At 38.8% G+C, this 19,317-nt stretch overlaps 1 protein-coding gene across 2 annotated transcripts in view; it reads right to left on the bottom strand.

Moving 5' to 3' along the window:
* GABRB2 (gamma-aminobutyric acid type A receptor beta2 subunit) overlaps positions 1-19,317 on the bottom strand; it is a 282,514-nt gene that overhangs the window by 144,783 nt on the left and 118,414 nt on the right. For both annotated transcript variants that reach the window (XM_019534884.1, XM_019534885.1), the window contains exon 5: positions 14,576-14,796. In XM_019534884.1, coding sequence (XP_019390429.1) covers positions 14,576-14,796 — 221 coding nt within the window. The remainder of the gene's footprint in view (positions 1-14,575; positions 14,797-19,317) is intronic.

Raw genomic sequence — 19,317 nt, 5'->3', positions numbered from 1 at the left:
TCTTTCCTGCTTATGCAGGGGGTCGGACTCGATGATCTATTGAGGTCCCTTCCGACCCTAGCATCTATGAATCTATGAATCTATGTGCCAGCAAATTTGAAGCTAATCAATCCTAGGAAAGTTGCATCTTTCAATCAAAAATCTAACTGATCTAGTTGAACCAGTGCAGACCCTTAATGTAGACACCCTTCAACCAGATTCCCCCTTGCTTAAACTGATTTAGCTTGTCATTAAACAACAAAATTGAATTAAATCGTCTTAAGCAAAGATTAAACCTACTTAAAGGGTCTACTGCTGGGGATTGCACTAGTTTAACTAGATCAGTTTGGTTAAACCAGTGCAACTCTTCTAATGCAGACCTAACCTTAAAAGAGATAAAATAGTTAGACGTAAGGAAAAGAATAAGTAAAACACATATGTTTTGTGCTTTCTTACAAAAGTTCACTGGAAAAAATAGTATAAAAAAACACAAGACTTCCCTAAGAGGTGGTACATAACAGAAGGAGGACCTAACATTTTTGCAATCTTGATCCACATCTTTTGGCTAAATTCAAGATAGAAATTTCTCCTACTGAAACACTTAATTTTTTCACTGATATTCATTACACTGTAATGTAACTGATTACACTTGTGATACACTGATTACAGTTGTCATATTCATTCCCCCCAAAAGCCCTCCAAACCAAAGTCTCTCAGAGAAGGTGGTTGGGGAGGTCTTCAGTGGAGCCATTGGTTGGAATATAATGAAGAAATGAAAAAAAATGGTATGTCTAGTGTCATCTCGCCTGCTCTCCTCAAACACTCCTCAGATATGCTGACACAGGAGTGTAAGCCATTGGCAAAAACTTAGTGTTGCTTGTCAGTCAGTATAAACAACAGCACAGCCAGTCTTAAGAAAGACAAGGCTGTAAGAGGTTTTCTGACACTTTCCTCATACTTCAACCTCTTGTTCAGAATAGAACTGACATAGGAGGGAAGCTGCCCAAATATATATATTTTTTTAACTTCTGGCTCTAAGATATGTAGATAACAATTTCCTATAAATGTTTTCAACAGAGGTGATAGCTGGACTGTAACACTTCCTACAGCAAGATAAAACATCATCATTCTCTTATCAGTAGTTCCAAAAGGGTCTTTTCTCTCAATTTCCTATAAAGTACCAAATGTTTGGCTATAGGATTCCCAGCGGTTCTATAAACCCACATACTTCTCTGAAAAAAAGGAAGGGAGGTTTCTGCATAAATGCAAAAGTCCCTTAAAAGTTCATCTGTCTTTCATTTATCAAGAAAAATTGTTGAAGCATTTTTTTTAAATGTCAGGTTTTTGAAATGCAGTCTCAAGAGAAAACCCCATGTCAAGAAAGGAAAATATAGTTAGCAGCTGCAACTTTTCTCATATGACATTTGTATATTGACAGACTCTGCCAAAATAATCATGCACAGAACCTCATTGAGATGTGTCAGGTACATTCTATAGTCTGCTCTTTCTAAAAAAAAAAAAGAGACTCTAGCTGTGCATTCAGAAAAAATATATCATTCCTTCCAAATATGGAGAAAGTATAACTACCTTTCCGTTCAGAAATGAAACATACACTTCTGAGTTCTCTCATATTTATAGCTCATGTGTAAGATTAATTGAGGTATTTGAACATTTGTTTTCTCATGGCATCTGCCCAAAACTGAGAGACACCACAGACTGATTGCCACAGGGTGCTATAATAGTGTTGATTACAAGCCCTCATAACTTCTGCTTTACAGACAGGAGTTTTTCAGTGACCAATGCCTAGGTCAGATCACTGAGGTAATACCAGCACCTGGGATCCATTCTGCTCTAATACTACAAACAAATCTACATGTAGTTCTTTCCTTCTTGTTTGATCTTGAAGTCTCCTTCTGGCCCTACAACATGCTTCCCATCTGTTCATACAGATGGCATCTTCAGCAAAGTTAAAAGATCTGGTATCCCAAACTACTTCTTTATTCAATCGCTTCTACTAGCCCAGCTACCCTCTAGAATAGTAGAAGTGTGAGTGCCCTACATACTACGATTAAGAGGGAAAAGGAACTAAGAAAAGATGAGAAAAAGAGTATAGATTTTTTTTTTCATACAGAGAGATAATTTATTAGAATGGAAAAGTGCATTTTGCACCAGATGGGATTTTATTATCATCAGATGGCTACCTGACACATCATTCCCTATGATATTAACCAATGATGGTGAGAATGAAAACAATTGTTAGCTCTAGATGCTTCTCTAACTCTACTCTATCTCTGAAACAAAGCTTGAAATAGCACCGGTACTGTATCTCTTGTAAAATTTACATCATTTTTCTAAGCAGGCCTAAAGTACTACTGAAGTAAAACTTATCTGGGAGCCCTTCTGTACACACAGGGCCAGATGATATTTAGAATTCCAGATAAATGAAAAATACTTCTGATGGATGAGAGAAGAGCAGTTGAATTTTTATTTAAAGAAAAAAAAATTAGCTTTATTTTTTAGGATAATTTTTATTTTTCCCTGAATCCACCTCCACATTTCTGTAAAAGATGTGGTGTTGGATATTGAAGAGGTTCTGCCTCCCACTGTCATTCAGGTTCACAGCTCTGGAGTGCTCCTGGAGAAATTCAACCTGCTGGTTTTGACATATATGGCTCTAAGTGGTCTGGGCCTTGCATATCCAAGAGACCACCTGCTGCCCTATGAGCCAGGTCAGCCAAGAGCACACCATACTTATTGCTGATGGGGCGTCCAGAAGATAATACCAATAAAAACTACAGGAAAAAAAAAAGCAAAACCAAAAATGCATCAGATCAAGGGAAGAAGACTTCAGAGTCTTTAAATTAAAAAAGATTTTTGTGGCACTTGATGATCCTTTGTTTACTGCAAATTCTCCCCTCTTCCCTTGATTGAATCCTTTTGTAAATTTGTTCCTATAAGCAAAGAGTTGGAAAATTATGGTTTTGGGGAGAATAAAACAGTTTTGCATCCATAAAACAATCTTCCCAAGGTGCATATGAAGGCTGGTATTTTGTAATCCTTCATTATAATGCTTGGCATTTATGTATCATTTTATGGGATCAGAGCACTTTGCAAACCAATTAATTAATCTTCACAACCCTCCTGTGAGGAAGGTAGGTATTACTATTCCAATTTTATAAATGGAACAACTGACAAAGAGGAGTTACATAATTTGCTTAATATCACAGAGGGAGTCCAAGTCTCATGGCTTCCAGTTCACTGATTAACAGAAATAATAGTAGTAGTAACTTTATGGTTAATTAATCATAGTCTTTGATGAGGCTGTAAGTAAAGACACCAGGATCTGGCCCATAAAAATCCGTAACTACAGATGACAGCTTTTTTAATTAACAGTAAATATACAACTACTTCTATTATGCAATAGTTTGGGATTCAAAAGGACAGAGTCCATTCCCAGCCCTGGATCTGATTCACTGCCTGTTCTCTCACCCCAGGGATGTTATAAGAACAGGTAGCAGTAGTTTGTTTACAAAGTATTCTGAACCTATGAAGTAGTATATACGTGGAAAGTGTTTTTATTAGGGATTTCAAGGCATCGCTATTCCTGACAGCTGACTATGTTCACTTTCAGTTTGAAGTTTTATGGTTATAACATCTATCCTTGCAATCATGTTCATCCAGTTCTCTGATAAAGGCCCAGTCTCAAAAGAGTCCTGTGAACATTCTTTGAGAAGCCTTATACTTTTGCAACTACCAGAATTTGTATCCAGAAACCCCAAACTGAAAATTAGGTAATTGTAACTGAAAGAATTTCTGAGAAAATGTTGGTTTCGGATATATACGAACATGTTATTGCTCCATGTTCAAAATTTCAAAATGCCTGGTTGTTTTTAAATTGCCTTGGTAGAGACAAAATGAGATGTTGAAATCCCTATCTAACATTGCACAACTAAAATTCTCACAATCGGTGATGAGAAATTGTTTTTTTTATATATATATTTTCCATATATATGTGGAAAATTTCTCATCACAAATTGTGAGAATTTTAGTTGTGCAATGTTAGATAGGGATTTCAACATCTCATTTTGTCTCTACCAAGGCAATTTAAAAACAACCAGGCATTTTGAAATTTTGAACATGGAGCAATAACATAATTATAATTCTGACCAACAGCGCTTATGGAGTAGTGAACAAGAATTTCCAGCTGAGCGGTAGCAAGCCGTTTCCAGCTTTTTACAGCTGTTTTTCCTGCTGCTTCCAAATCCATTATCTTTCCTAAACTGTAAAGACAAAATCATCTTTCCAATAACATCTTGTGTGAACAATTCACCTCTGAATTAGTATGTCCCTCTAAGGACTTATAATAATTTAGGAATGAGCTTTTTATTCTTTTCAATACATTTTGCAGATAATGAGCTGCATCTAAGAAGTTAAACTGCTAAAGAATGTGATAATACGTGAGTTATTAATGTAGCATAAATGGTTGAGATGTCAAATGGAAACTTATTTTGTCTGTACCATTTCTTTGCATGCATTGAAAACTGGAGGGGAATAATGAAGAGACTGTAGAACTTAAGAAATACTTCCAATTCACATCACTAAATGCTAGTAACAAGAAAAAAAGAGAGGACAAAGTAATACTACTGTGTTCATAATTCTACCTTCTAATAACAACTATAAAGTTGTGATGAAGCCAGCTTTTCTAATGATTAGGAATTGCTGTCAGTTTGCCTGGAAACCCATAGTTGGAGCCTTAAAATTAATGTTAAGTTAGGTCTCTGGATGTAAAACTGTTGGGCACTGGAGAAGCAGCTTATGGTGGGGAAATGGAGGAACTTATGCCCCCCATTTCTATTCCATCCATACTTAATCCTGCTCTTTTCAACTGCCTTTCTCCATTCCAACCCTCCTCTCTCTTAGGAGATCCTCAAAGAACATTCTTCACCATCAAGCAGAGGGAAATTTGCATGATGTAGAAAACTCAAAGGGTCTCTCCACTTACTCATTTAAAATATTATGATACAGAAATGCCTCAAAAATTCCAAACAGGCTGCAGGATCAAGAAATTCATAAGTTTTAAAGACAAGTACCAGTCCAACAGGACTGACAGAAGCACTGAGATTCAATATATTTTTCTTTGTTAAGTTTTGAAATAAGAAATCAGGGAGAAGGCTATGAAATGTCCAACTACTGATTCTTTCTGTCACTAGTACTACATGTGGTCACTGCAGTACAGGGCAGGCCAATGTCTAAGCAGATGAGGGCAGCATGTTGAGCAGCCTGCACCACTGGGGCCACACCGCTGAGAGCCACAGGCAGCACCACACTCCCCTCATGACCACTGCATTGTGTGGGTAGTGAAAGGGGAAAAGGTGGCTGGATAGGAGCCTGGGCCTGTTGAGGTTGCCAAGTGGACAGTCCTGGTCCTGGTATAACGTGCAATACAATTTTAGCCAAACTGGATTCATTAGTCAAAGCACATACAATTACATATATTGCATAACAAAGCATTAGCTAAGTTTCCATAAAACAAGTGTTTGCCATTTTTGTAGATTAGAATATTTGCTTCATTTGAGTCCGTATATTTGTTTGTATCCACAGTATGAAATTCACTTTTCTGTACTCAACTCTCTGCATAAGATCACCATACTAATTGATTATTAATCATTCTAAATCCCATGTCTCTAGGTTCTATTGATGTTCCACACAAATCAATGAAACATCAAAGTATGCAGAACTTGGTACGTTTTGGCAACCAAAGAGAAATTTTCTTGACAGATGGACCATGTAATCCTAGCAGCAGTCAAGCAGCTCATACAATGGGGAAAAAAAATCCTGCTACTTATAGAGGCTGTGTTATAAAGACCATCAAAACATGTAATACAACCTCATTATAAAACCCCCCCACTGGATTGGAAGAATAAACCATTAAAGGGAGGTGTTATTATAATGTGTACTATAATAATGAAACATTTGGTTCTTGCTGCCGAGTGGTTAAAAGTTGTAGTGTATCTCCAAAAGACACCCACTTGCTTTAATTGAAACACTAAGATCCATCTAAATTTTTCACCTTCTTTCTAAAAACCTTTATAAACTCCAGTATTATTTGAAAACAAATGTCTTTTTGTGGAGGGAAATATACAGCCACAAATCTCATCCTTTTTTGAAACATAAATATTTATTTTTAGAAGGCTAATGGCCAATTGGTATCCTGTTGACTATTTACCACCTACAACTGGCTATGTCTCAGTTCAGTCTTTTATGTAATATCCAATGGTAAATGCTTTAAGGGATGGAATTCAAGGATAAAAGTAACTAAAATCTGGGATGTCAACATTTATTATTGACCATCTTTTTTTCTGTCTTCCTTCCAATGACAGGGCAAGCCAGGTAGTTACAAAAGTGCCTCCTGGCCCCTGTCAAGTCTAATCAGAAGTTATATACATCTGATCCCATAATACATACAGGTGGTACTAGAAAAACCTAAAGGTGAACAAAGTCAAAGGATTGTCAGGCACCAAAGAATAAGAAGGTGAAAGAATGGGAAGGCCAGATTTATATTTTCTAAATTAGCACTATCTTGATAAAATGAAGGCAACATAGAAAAACACGGACATATAGAAACATACACAGCCCACACGTTTGTTAAAAAGAGGGTTCAAAATCACAATAAATTCCTCTTTTATGAGGTAAGAGCATGTTATTGGATGGGCCAGAAATAAAATCAAGTAAATTACTGCAGCAACAGTAACACTATTTAAAAAAAAAAAGTAATGTGTTCTTTTAAGGCATGTGGACATATGGATCATAGATGGGCATTCAAATATATTACCACTTCACACTTTATATGATTTTGATTAATTTGTTAAATAACCTTCTTATGTAATAGTGGTTTAAAAGACTACAAGCTGCAGTATTTAATACCAGAATGCTAGAATGATTCATGACAAATGTCACAAATTTCCAGTTTACAATGAGTCTTGCAATTAAAAAACACAAAACACAACCATCCCCCACACCCTCAAAAAAACATATTCACCTTGCGAAAAAGTCCAACAACTATTAGCAGAAAATAGAGATATTTCTACGAAAGTGCTAAAGGTTTATTTGAGGATAATTATGAACTTTAAAAGTATATGTAATGTTACAGATGAAAAGCCCATAAGTTATTCAGTCTTCTAAAAAACCTGTTAGATGCAATCAAAATGACTCAGACATAAGGAATATATATATATTTTAATATTGTATATGGTGATTTTAAATGTTTTGATTTTCTTCCAGATCTTAACACATCATGAAATCAAAAAAACAAACCTAAAATACAAAAAAACCCAAAACCTAACATAATACAATCATCTTTTCTAGTTTTATTTCTTATTGGTGATTTCTTCCCTTATTTTCAGGATGGAAACAGTAAGGTTTTATCTATAAATTGGTAAGCATTCCTACATGTACATTTGTATTTGTAGGACATTTAAACAAAATCATTCCTCCACCACACCTGAAGTCAAGACCTTTGTTGAATGCAAAAGGTAACACCAAGAACTCGACCAATAACATAGCTTTTAATCAGGTAAAAAGGCATATGGACCAGCACACAGGAATTGTTACAGTTAAGAACCATATCATTAGTGCTCCAATTTATATAAGTGAGCATAAACATTGCCTTATTATGACTGATGACCCTAATTTGAAAGTCTTCCCAGGGATAACATCTATTAGCATACTGTTGACCTGAAAGGCCACACATACTCTATGTTGTTCAGCCATTAACAAAGATCACTGAGCTAGAATCTAAATTCAAAAAAGTAAGCAAGGGTACCTTGAAGCTAAAAAAGGTTAGCAGCAGGGGCAATGCCTAACCCTGTTGTGCCCTGCTCTTTCCACTGTTTGCAGCCTTCCCACCTGCAGTCTGTACTGCATGGGACAAGGGCAGCCCCCACCAGTGAGGCTGCTCTTACAGAGTCTCACAGGCCAGCAATCACCTCCACAAACCTTCTTACTGACCTCAGGAGCCTGGGAGAAGTGGAGGGGATGATTAGGGATGCAAAGAGTGTCTATGGCTCTCTGAATACCAACCCGTGTGCACAATCACCTGCAGCGGAGCGTGCTGTGGGAGCATGGGAGGTAGGCAGAACATAGTTTGAAATCTTCAGAGAAGTAGCCACAGTTGGGGTAGCTGGGGTAGGCTCAGGGAGCTGGACAGGGGGAGGAAAGCATTTTACCTCCTCACACAGGGGCTAGACACTCTGGTTGAGGGATCTCACAGCACTCTGCTTGATAATCATCGTCCTAGGTTGTATCAGTTTTGCACAGTTGAGCCCAGGATATTTACTGGCTGGTATTTTAACTGTATCATAGCACCCCATGTTATTTTGGTTTCTAACCAAACAGTGGAGAACACTGTCAAAGAAAGAAATCTTAAAAGCGGGGTCTCTTTTTTGAGTTGTGTGCCTCTACACAACTGAGGTGTCACAAGACTGCATTTATTAAGGGAAACTGCTGCAGACATTCTTCCCACAGAAATGCAAAAGTACAAATGATATACAACATGACTGCAAGAAAATGAAACTAAAAAGAACCAAAATGCTTATTGTTTACACTGTAAAATAGAAAAAGACTTGATTTAACCTAGCCTCAAGAAAAGGAGGATTATCTCGACCCAGAACAAGCAATGGAGCAATGAAGCATGAAGCTAGTGTAGCTGAAAGTAGAGTTGAACTTATTACACATCATTTTATTCACATTATTTTTTTGCAAAATTGTATGTGTGTGTATATAAGTAGACAGATAACTATCTATCTATACCAATATATAGTGCTACATGTCAATATATAGTGTTACATATTAATATGTATATGTGTATCTATATATAGATATATTTTACAAATATTGCATCCATTTTGAAAAAAAGTGAGCCAAAAGCCTCTACAACGTCCCTAATTTTTGGTAACAAAACCAAATAAAAAGGCCAAGATTGTGTTGTTTGGTTTCTGAAAATTGAAGAACTTGGACAAACTTATTTTCAAAAGCTTATGAAGAAGAATCTTCTCAGAACCCTTTCATGTAAACAAAATTAGTTTTTCAAACACCTTTGCTTATCATGCACAAAAATTTCCTAAAAAGGATACTGTAGTTTTTATTAAGCAATCAAGTCAAGGTACTCTCTCAGAAATAGCAATGAAAAATTTATAAACGCTGAAAATGTCAAATCTTATTTTTAGTTTATCATTGATTTGTGGAAGACTTATAAATATGAAGTTTTAAGTATCTTGTTGAATTGAAAACATTGGCAAAACCTTATCCAAGATCTTGCTACACTATGATATGAAAATGCTAATTTAACTCATGTTCGAGACTACACAAATTTATTTTAACTGTCTTTTTTGCAATGGAGAGACTCAAGTTTTTGCTATTTCCAAGAAGCAATAACCCCTACTTGCACCAAAAAAGGAAGGAAGGAAGGAAGAAAGAATGCCCTACCCCCCTGCAGTAAACGTAAGACAAAACATTACTAATTAAAAATGGCATAGCTAAGCATCTAAGAATGTGATGAGCACAACGAAGTTTTTTCTTATCCAGAAAGCACACTACTAACAAAAAAAACACACTAATTTTAATATACGTGCATTAGAAACTAAGAGTGACTGTAAGTTACACCGGATTGGTAGTTATAAACCTACCAACAGCAAACAGTTTCTAACAGCCAGCAACGCAATACCTAGTTTGCATTAATATTCCAACAAGGCACATCAACTACAGTAGAATAAATTGTTCTGATTTCCGTCAGCAAAAAAGAGAACTGAACTTTGCAGTTTTCATGCAATTTCCTACCAATTTCATGTTTCATTAGAAATCATACACCACTGCAATTACAGATACAATTTATATAACTACCCCACTAAGAATGTATTTCATGTAGGTCACATTTTTATTCTCTATCACATATAGCTAGTTGTTATGATTTGTTGCAGCACTTACACTAGGTTTTTGTTTTTGGTGGGGGGGTGGCTGGTGAAATACTCTACTCAGACAGTAAAGAAGAGGCAGGACTATACAGTAAATTGAACGTGGATCTGGGAATCCAGCCGAAATGTGCTTCTTTATCCCATCCCCACCAGTCAATAATTAAAATGGCATGCCTAAATAAGCAAACATAATTGTAGAGAGAAAATGAGTTAGGCACAAACATTAGTTATAAACTGACTGCAATAAAGTCTGCTGCAATTAGAAATCACCTATAAAATCAAGTTGTCCCCCAAATACTCTTCTATACATATGTTCTTCTATACAATACACACTGTATTAGTAAGCTGTACTGTCATTTCTCTCACTTTCTTTTATGTGCTCCTTACCCTTTATATACTGTTAATGTATCTATCTTTTTCCCCATAGCCCTTTCATTCCTCTGGTTTGCTTTTCTCAAACCTTTATTTTTTTTTTTGTAAAGGACAAGATGCATATTTCCCCTAATTATTCTTAAGCACTGAAAACACAGTAATTTTCTCAATAAAAAAACTTGCTGTGTATAATCCTGTAGTCACTTGAACTGGTTAAGCAAGGCCACATTCAAACCACTGGCTGTATGTACTGTCTCTTAAGCCATTATTGCCAAAGAAATCAGAGGAGGAATGAATTCTGATGGTCTTCTCCTGGACTACACACCCCACCTTCCTTTCTCTCTGCTCACCTTTTCCTTACAATCTATTCTGCTTCTTTAAAGCTCTGTTCTAACTCAACTTCTTGCCTCTCTTTGCGAATACTTAAATCATCCTCCAAATATATTGTGAGTTCAGCCCTCCCTAAACCAAGATATAAGAGATTTTCCTACATTAATCTCGCATTTACATGCTTATTCTCTCTGTCCATGTCCTGGACGCTTTGGAAGACCCTGTACAATCCAGGAGGCATTTCTGTTATAATGCACTTGTTCAGCATTTCACCTTTCAAACTTTTTGGGGCAAGACTAAGTTATCTGGCATACTGTATAGCCTAACATATATACAGCTCGATGTGTTACCACTAATAAAACTGGTCATTCTGACTTGCCACAGTTGGACATGTTCAGCATGGACACGACAATTTTTAAGAAAGAGGAATCTGATGCAAATTTTCCTTTTGGTAATTAGTGTCCAAACAATTTAGAATTCCTTGCATGCTCATAGTATAAATGCTAACTGCACTCTTCATAAATCAACATGTATAAATTACACATGCTACTTGAAAGTACTTTGGCAGCTCTGTGCCTATTTTCTAGTTATCTATATTGATTCTTCTTGGATTCACAATGCAGTAACTAATCAATATGGCAGTGTCCACACATTGTGTGGATTTTTGGTTTCCCGGGGACAACTGGCAGCAGTCCACCTGGCAACGTCTTTAGTTGTTCCTGGGGAGTGCCTGTGCCATACATGCTCTGGCATGCAGCAAGTTACCCCAGGGTGGTAGGGAAGGCTGTGGGATGGCCCCAGCAACCTTACCTGGGGTTCTGGGGGCCTCCCAGGGCTACAACAGCACCGATTCTGCTGCTTGGAGCCTGGCTGGGAGCTGCAGTGCAGCTCCGGATGGACTGGCTCCACTTTTAAGTGGAGCGTGCTACCCATGTGAGTAGCTACCCATTTTCCTCTGGAGAGGAATGCAGAGAGTGGAAACAGAGAACAACTCTTGCAGTGTGGAGAACAACTGAACATGTGGTGCCACAAACATATCTGCAGTGCCACATACTGCACAGCCACACTCATCTGGATGCTGCCTATAGGATTTTCCTTGGGATTTTTTTATTAATGAAGAAAGCACACTGACAGGTATTAAGACAAATCTTTCATCTATCCATGAAACAAATAGAAAAAAGGTATTTTGGCTTATAAACCATCCTACATAGTTTAATGTGCCTCAAAGTAATTTCTAAGAGGTCACAGTTATTTCCATATCTACTGAATTCTTGGAGACTTTGCTGAAAAACTATGATTCTCAATAATTGGAGAGACATAGGATGTGGCCTAAAGAACTTGCTTCATATAGGCCACTGAATACCCCTGAAACAGTAACTACATTTGATCATAGTTTCATAGTTTGTACGGTCGGAAGGGACCTGAGCAGATCTTCGAGTCTAACCCCCTGCCATAGCAGGAAGCAGTACTGGGGTCAAACGAGGTGTTCATCAAGCCTCCTCTTAAAGACCCCCAGGGTAGGAGTCGGCACCACTTCTCTTGGAAGTTGGTTCCAGATCCTAGCCGCCCTGACAGTGAAGTAGCACCTCCTGATAGCTAGCCTGAATCTACCCTCTGCCTGCTTGTGACCATTATTCCTAGTCATTCCTGGTAGTGGTTGCAGAAACAGGGACTCCCCCAATGCCTGCTGGTCCCCTCTGACTAGTTTGTAACAGGCCACTAGATTCCACCTCAGCCTTCTCTTGTGGAGGCTGAACAGGTTCAGGTCCCGTAGCCTCTCCTCATAGGGCCTGCCCTGCTGCCCCCGATCATGCGAGTGGCCTTCTCTGGAACCTCTTCATGTTGTCCACATCCCTCTTGAAGTGTGGTGCCCAGAACTGGATGCAGTACTCCAGCTGCGGCCTGACCAGTGCCGCATAGAGGGGGAGGATCACCTCCTTGGACCTGCTTGAGATGCATCTGTGGATGCATGACAAGGTGTGGTTGGCCTTCCTGACTGCCCCCCCTGCATCCCCGAGCAACTGCAGTATAATCCTCCCTGTATATCTTGGACTAGAAAAGAAATATAAAAAGATGCCAATGATATTACAGAACAAAAAAGCAAAAGGACTTTGTAGAAACATAATTATTAGGGCTGTGCAAAATTTTGCCAGCAATTTCGTTTTGAGGCTGTTTCAACTAGTTTTGAGCTCGAAACAATGAAATTCAAATGAAATGAAAGGCTTCAAAACAGCTTCAAAATGAAACAAGAGTAGTCAAAACATTTTGAAAGTTTCTAAACATTTTGAGATTTGAAGTTGGGCTTCCTTGCAGCTAAAGAGAAACTAATGAGAGGGAGGGGGATGAGGAAGGAATTACTGTTCTGATATTGACATGTGTAGCTGGCCAGTGACAGTGATCCTTCCCTGAGGTCCCTTCCAATCCCAGTGCTCTGGGGGAGGGACAGAAAAACAGCATCAAAAGCATGGTTTGAACTGAGCTTTCTCTGTGCCTTCACACTTACAAGTGACACAAGTTTTGCTCTGAACAGTCTGAAGTGCAGTTTCCCAGAAACCCCTGCACCTATCTCCTTGAAACTTGGCAGGCTTCATGGCTTCAGCAGGGGCTACCATCCCTGCAGCTTTCACGTATATAGTGAACCGCTGCTTCTTAACACACACACACACACACACACACACACACACACACACACGTCACAACTTTTACTTGTCAGTGCCTAAAGTGCAGTTTCCCCAAAACCTCTGCACTTATCTCCTTGAAAGCTGGCAGACTTCATGGACTCCACGGGGGCTATCATGCCTGCAGTTTTCACTTGTCTGTGCCTTAACACACACATGTGATATGGGTTTTGCTTTCAAGACTTTGAGGTGCAGTTTCCCAGAAACCCCTGTACCTACCTTTTTGAAACTTGTCATACTTCATGGCCTGGGAAGGGGCTACCATCCTTGCAAGTTTCATCGAAATCAAGCAAGAATGACAATTATAGGCAGTTTTGTGTTTCCCCATTATAGCCTATGGGCGAAACATCAAAACAGCAAAACGGTTTTGAAAAAATGAAATGCAATAGTACTTTCAAAACAAGAAAACTCGAAATAAAACACAATGTCCCATTGAAATGGCAAAATGGAAGTCAAAACAAAATGGTGTTGTTTTGACAGTCCTAATAGTCATACTCCATCTTTGCTTTGTTCAATAAGGGCAGGACAACATTTGGAAACATGTTTATAAAAGTGTGCTGCACTCCAACCATTGTAAGCAGAATGGTATGTAATATATTACCGTCTGAAGGAATTCTGTTCTATATGAACTACAACAAAAAGCCATGCCTTGCAATTGCCAAGCCTCTATATGACACAGTGAACATATTCCATGCTTTGCCATTGCTTTGCTTTTAATGTCTGATCCAGTTATCAATGTAAATGATATTAAAAAATACACATAAATCTTCCTAATCCAAATGTACCTCATGGATATGATGAACATTTTCCTTTATTAAGACACTTCCTAGTTTTTCCTGGGTATCTTCTTTCAAAAGTTATTTATATAATGAAGTATCTGACTAGCAATCAGTTTAGACGTTGTATGTATTTTCCTTTTTTATTTGATCTCTCTCTATCTCTTTTTCTATTTCAGTTCCTTTAAGGAGTAGTTCTAACAATGACAGGAGGTTTTTAATGCAGAAATCTTATTCTAAAATGCTTCTATTGAGTCATCTGTAATTAAAACAAATATGTAAAGGCTAACTAAAAATTACAGCTAATTCTCTCAGATTATCCAAAATGATTTTTACAGTTTTATTGATCATCAAACATTTAAGTATAAGTCATTTGCAGCTGTTCGGAAGTATGATAGTGAAGAATATAAAAGAATCCTTATCTATCAGAAACTGTTATTAAAAAAAAAAGTTTTAAAATGGTGATACTGACCTCAGACCATACAGGACAGTCCCATCTGGATGCAAACGAATCATTCTGTTCTTCACAGTGACCCCATGTACAAACGACTTCTTGTCATTCAGAAAGTAGGTATCAGGAACCCAAAGCTGATCAGCTACTCTATTGTCCAGCGTAAGATTTAAAGGTATTACATTGTATGATAGCCGCTTATCCCTCCAAGCTTGCTGGAAGTACATTGTCAAGGTATAGTCCTGCGAAAATAAAAACAGGAAAACATATCTGCATTGAAAGAAGCTATACACACAGACTTATGAATTACAAACATATTAAAATGCAGTTGACACTTTGAATCTTCAGTTTAGTACTTCAGTCTGTCAGTATTTTCATAACCGTCCACATACAGCAGGAATACAAGAACAGTATATTACAGATCTAAAGTCTCAGACATGTTCCACCTTTCCCCCCCTCAATAAAATGACTATTTAAAGGTATCTACAATTTATAGAGCAGATTTTCATAGAATTTGATATGCCCTGTGTATTACAGAATACAAGAACTTCTGAGATTCTAAATGACTGCTTCTGCATCAAGTTGTGTGTTAAACTTTTGTCCCATGAAATTTACTGAATGTTAATGGTGTTACATGAGATGTGTATCAACACAAAATCATGCTTTAGAAACAAAGCCACCGTTTTCAGGTACTTTTCTAAATTAAAAAAAAATATTATGAGCTTGTTTAGATGCATTTAAATCACTGAAATAAATAGAAAGATTCTTAACTGCTTATCGGTATACTTAATTTTATGGATTAAGTAGTCTCCTTGAAGTAAATGACAAAATTCACCATATATGTGAATACTTATACATAAACGTTTGAAGGGTTAGGAGACCACTGATTTCTATAGTCTTTGAGGTAGTCCTTTAAATAACATTACTTTATAGATGTTGAAAAGAAAACATATTCAAAAGTTTAAACACTTAATTTCAAAAGGCACACAATATTAATTATATAATAAATATTCAATCCTCTCCCATATTAATTAACATAGAAATTGCCTGGTATACACATTCATTCTCGCCATGACTCCCCAGGAGATAATTGCAAAATAGTAAGGAAGACCGGCATAATTTTTTTTAAAAACACCAGCCTTTTTTCCCTTTTTTCAAAATAGAACCAGTCTCTAATCATTTTGGTTAAAAATTCAGGTTTCTTATGATTTGTAGTTCTTGCTTATAATTATTAAAGAAGTGTGATTATTGTTCCTTTGAGCAGACACAATCAGCGTAGTTTCCTTGATTACAAACATGCCTGGGATTTAGCAAATTCATTATATAATGAGGCCATGTGTCTATCTAGCAGCCTCAAAAAGTTCTGGACATAAAACCCATTCAATTTTGAATGCATAATAATATGCCATGACTATATCACATTATTTTTCCACCATTTGCAAATACAGAGAAACTTAAAGATACTTTTGGATCAAACACAGGGTACACTAAAAACTATTACATTAATTTTTATTAAATTAATTTTATATCTGTATTTTAGACCAGTGGTTCTCAGTGGTTTTAGATTCCATGCACCTCTTTGAGAATGCCAGCTCTTAGCTTTCATTCTGAGTACAGCGATATAATAAAGAAATGTTTCTGTTGCAAAGGATTCAGAAAGACCACAGTTCAGAATGCTTTTCACACTATGGGTTTATATTTGAAATATATGTTCATTTTGTCATTCATGATTATGGACCTAATAATGCTAAGACTGTGCAGCATCTTGCTGCACCATTGCAAGGATATCAAGGCACCTTCGGGTGCTATGGCAGCCCAACTGAAAGTCACTGCTTTAAATAATCACCAAGAAGGAGAAAGACTACTGTGGTACTGATTTACATACTGAATAGTAGAGAGATGTAAGAAATGTTTTGTTTTTTCTTTTTCTTTCTGATTTCCAACTGAAATACTCTAGGCCCCATCTATACCTTACATTCATGCTATGATTATTAATGTGTTAACTGCAGCCTAAATGGCAAGGGTGGTATATGCACACCCAGTCTAAGGTGTACATATGCCCATATAAGGTATACAAGCATATAAATATTCTACATTTAGACCCCATGTATCAGTGGATACTCTGGCTGGGACCTTCTGATCCCTTGTGTTGGGTAGCCTGGCCAAAGGTACCCAGCATGGGGTTTTGACAATTAGTTGATTGTTGACTCCCACAGTTCTAGGGTCAGGTCAAAACCTAGGGCTCCCCAGGAACTGGGACTGAATCCGGAACTGGTCCCAGCACAGTCTGGGCCCCAGCCAAAAAACAACTGATTGTAAGGCTGAGACTGCACCAGGACCAGCTTGAGTCCCTGGTGTGGTGCTGGGGCAGAAGCCACCAAACTTACTGTTGGCCCCAACCCAACTAATAATCACCTGATTTTCAGCCCAGGCCTCCATCTGCACACACTCATTTTTCAATTTCTTGGAACAGAAAGAGTCCAACTGGGATCCAATCCCTTGATTCCAAAATCATGTCCCATGCCATACCCCTGTGCAGCATGGAAGGATGTGCAATTGTTGGGATCAGGTCCCATGGCATTTTTACATGAAAATGCATCAGAGGCCATAGTAAAATATCAATAATAAAGCAACACTAAAAAAGACCTTTCTTAGGTCCGTCAGTGGTGCATGTTTATGGATACATGAAATTATATAATGTTCACGGATACATGAACTCTAAAGCAGAACAGGCTTGAATTATTTGTCATAAAAGACAAAAAAAAGAAGGGCTGTTAACTTCACAGATACATTTCCTACTTTTTTGTATTAAAAGATGGATTAATAAATACAGGTATAAAAAAAAGCCTGGTGTCAAAAACCCCCAGAAAAAAAGCAAGGGAAGGCACGGTCCTGTACCATGCCCTGAGGCAACTAGTGGCTGGAAACACTTTGGTACCCAGCACTGCCTGTTCCACATTGAGTGGGCATGGCCTGGCTCAGTGAAGGGTTGTGTACCTTTGGGCAGCATGGGCTGTCATCTAGGGCCCAGCACCACCCGCAGGGGCCACACCTGACTGTGCCAGGAGGGTGCTGAGTGCCCCAATGGCTGCTGCTGCTGCTGCTGCTACTGGGTGGCTGTGGACTGTGTAGGTGGGAGGGGCGTGTGCCCTGAGGGGGCATGTGTGCGGTGTGGGGAAGAGATGTGGGCTCTGTGTGGGGCACGTGGACCATGCACCCCACAGGGCTCAGTGGAGGAAACTGTGGCTCTGTGGGGGGGGGGGGGCAGTCAGTGTGCTGTGTGGGGAATGGGGGGCAGGAGACACACCCTTCCTAAGCAGTACCCCCATCCAGTCCCCCACAACCCCAAGCCACCACCACAAACCCCTTATCCACATACCCAGGAACAAGCCCCAAACCCTGACATAAGCCCCTGACTCCCCATCCCCAGATCTCATTCCCACACACCCTACACTCATCCACAAACTCCTCCAACCCCCACTCCAAATTGCTTTATACTTGTAAATAATTCAATAAAACTTTCCACAACTGATCTCTCTATATAGTGGCATTTCATTTTAATAGCAGAAAAACACTATTTTGCAAATTTTAATGAGAGAATTTGGATTCTTTATGAGAATATTTGCAATTTTTAAACATCAAACACCAGGATTTCTGCTGGTGAGACAAGTGGTGAGACCTGGGCAGAGGAGCCTGTCCAAGGCCAACACTGGGGACCCAGCTGGCTGACCTTTTGGCCATTTGGGGCCAAGAAGACACACTTTGACAGATCAAAGCAGGCCACTGCAAGGAGCAGATCTGGTTGATAGCTGCCTACATGTCATTTGGGGGCACCCCATCTGGGTCTGGCAGGAGCACAGCCACGGGGCCACAGGTTGAAGGGGGCAGATGCTGTCACAGGTGGCAGCAGCCCCCACTGCCAGACTGCTGCAGTGGGTAGAGGGTGCATGGGCCACTCCAGGTTAGTGGTGCTTCAGCAGTCTAGCTGGCACAAGGGTTTATGTCCCCAGATACCAACTGGCTGGGTTTCAGAAGCTCCAGAGCCTGTAGCCCTGAGCTGCTTGCCAGGGCAGGATTTTATATTGTTGGGGCCAGCACAGGGCACGTTTTTATACTGCTGGGGCCAACACAGGTGCTGGCCCCCACCTCGATCTCCCCTTGGCTGCAGATCTGGAAGGACCTGAATGGGGTCATGTTGCCCCAAGTGGCACAACTTTCCCCACAACAAAGTGCATGTTCAGGTACATGCACTGAGACAAAAATCCCCCCCACAAGTTTGTGCTGCTCCTATTTGAGAAAGTGCACGTGCCTACATGTGTGGATGTGCCCCATGAGTAGTTATTTGTGTGTCCCCAGCTAAGTCTATCTAGAAAAGTTTTAAAGTGCTACTTTAAATTTTTCTGTGTGCTTTTTATGGATCTGGTCAAATATTGGCAACTGAGAAGTTAATTGACTGCATATTTTAAATTGGTTAAACAATACAGGCATACCTCGTTTTATTGCGCTTTGCTTTATTGCGCTTCACAGCTATTGCGTTTTTTACAAATTGAAGGTTTGTGGCAACCCTGCCTCAAGCAAGTCTATTGGCACCATTTTTCCATCAGTGCCATTTTTCCAACAGCATTTGCTCACTTTGTGTCTCTGTGTCACATTTTGGTAATTCTCGCAACATTTCAAACTTTTTCATTATTATTATATTTGTTATGGTGATCTGTGATCTTTGATGTTACTATTGTAATTGTTTTGGGGCGCCATGAACCGCG

This window comes from Crocodylus porosus, unplaced genomic scaffold (assembly GCF_001723895.1).
Source record: "Crocodylus porosus isolate Cpor-Errol unplaced genomic scaffold, CroPor_comp1, whole genome shotgun sequence".
NCBI classification, from domain to species: Eukaryota; Metazoa; Chordata; order Crocodylia; family Crocodylidae; genus Crocodylus; species Crocodylus porosus.
This window is presented reverse-complemented; position numbering and strand designations above follow the sequence as displayed.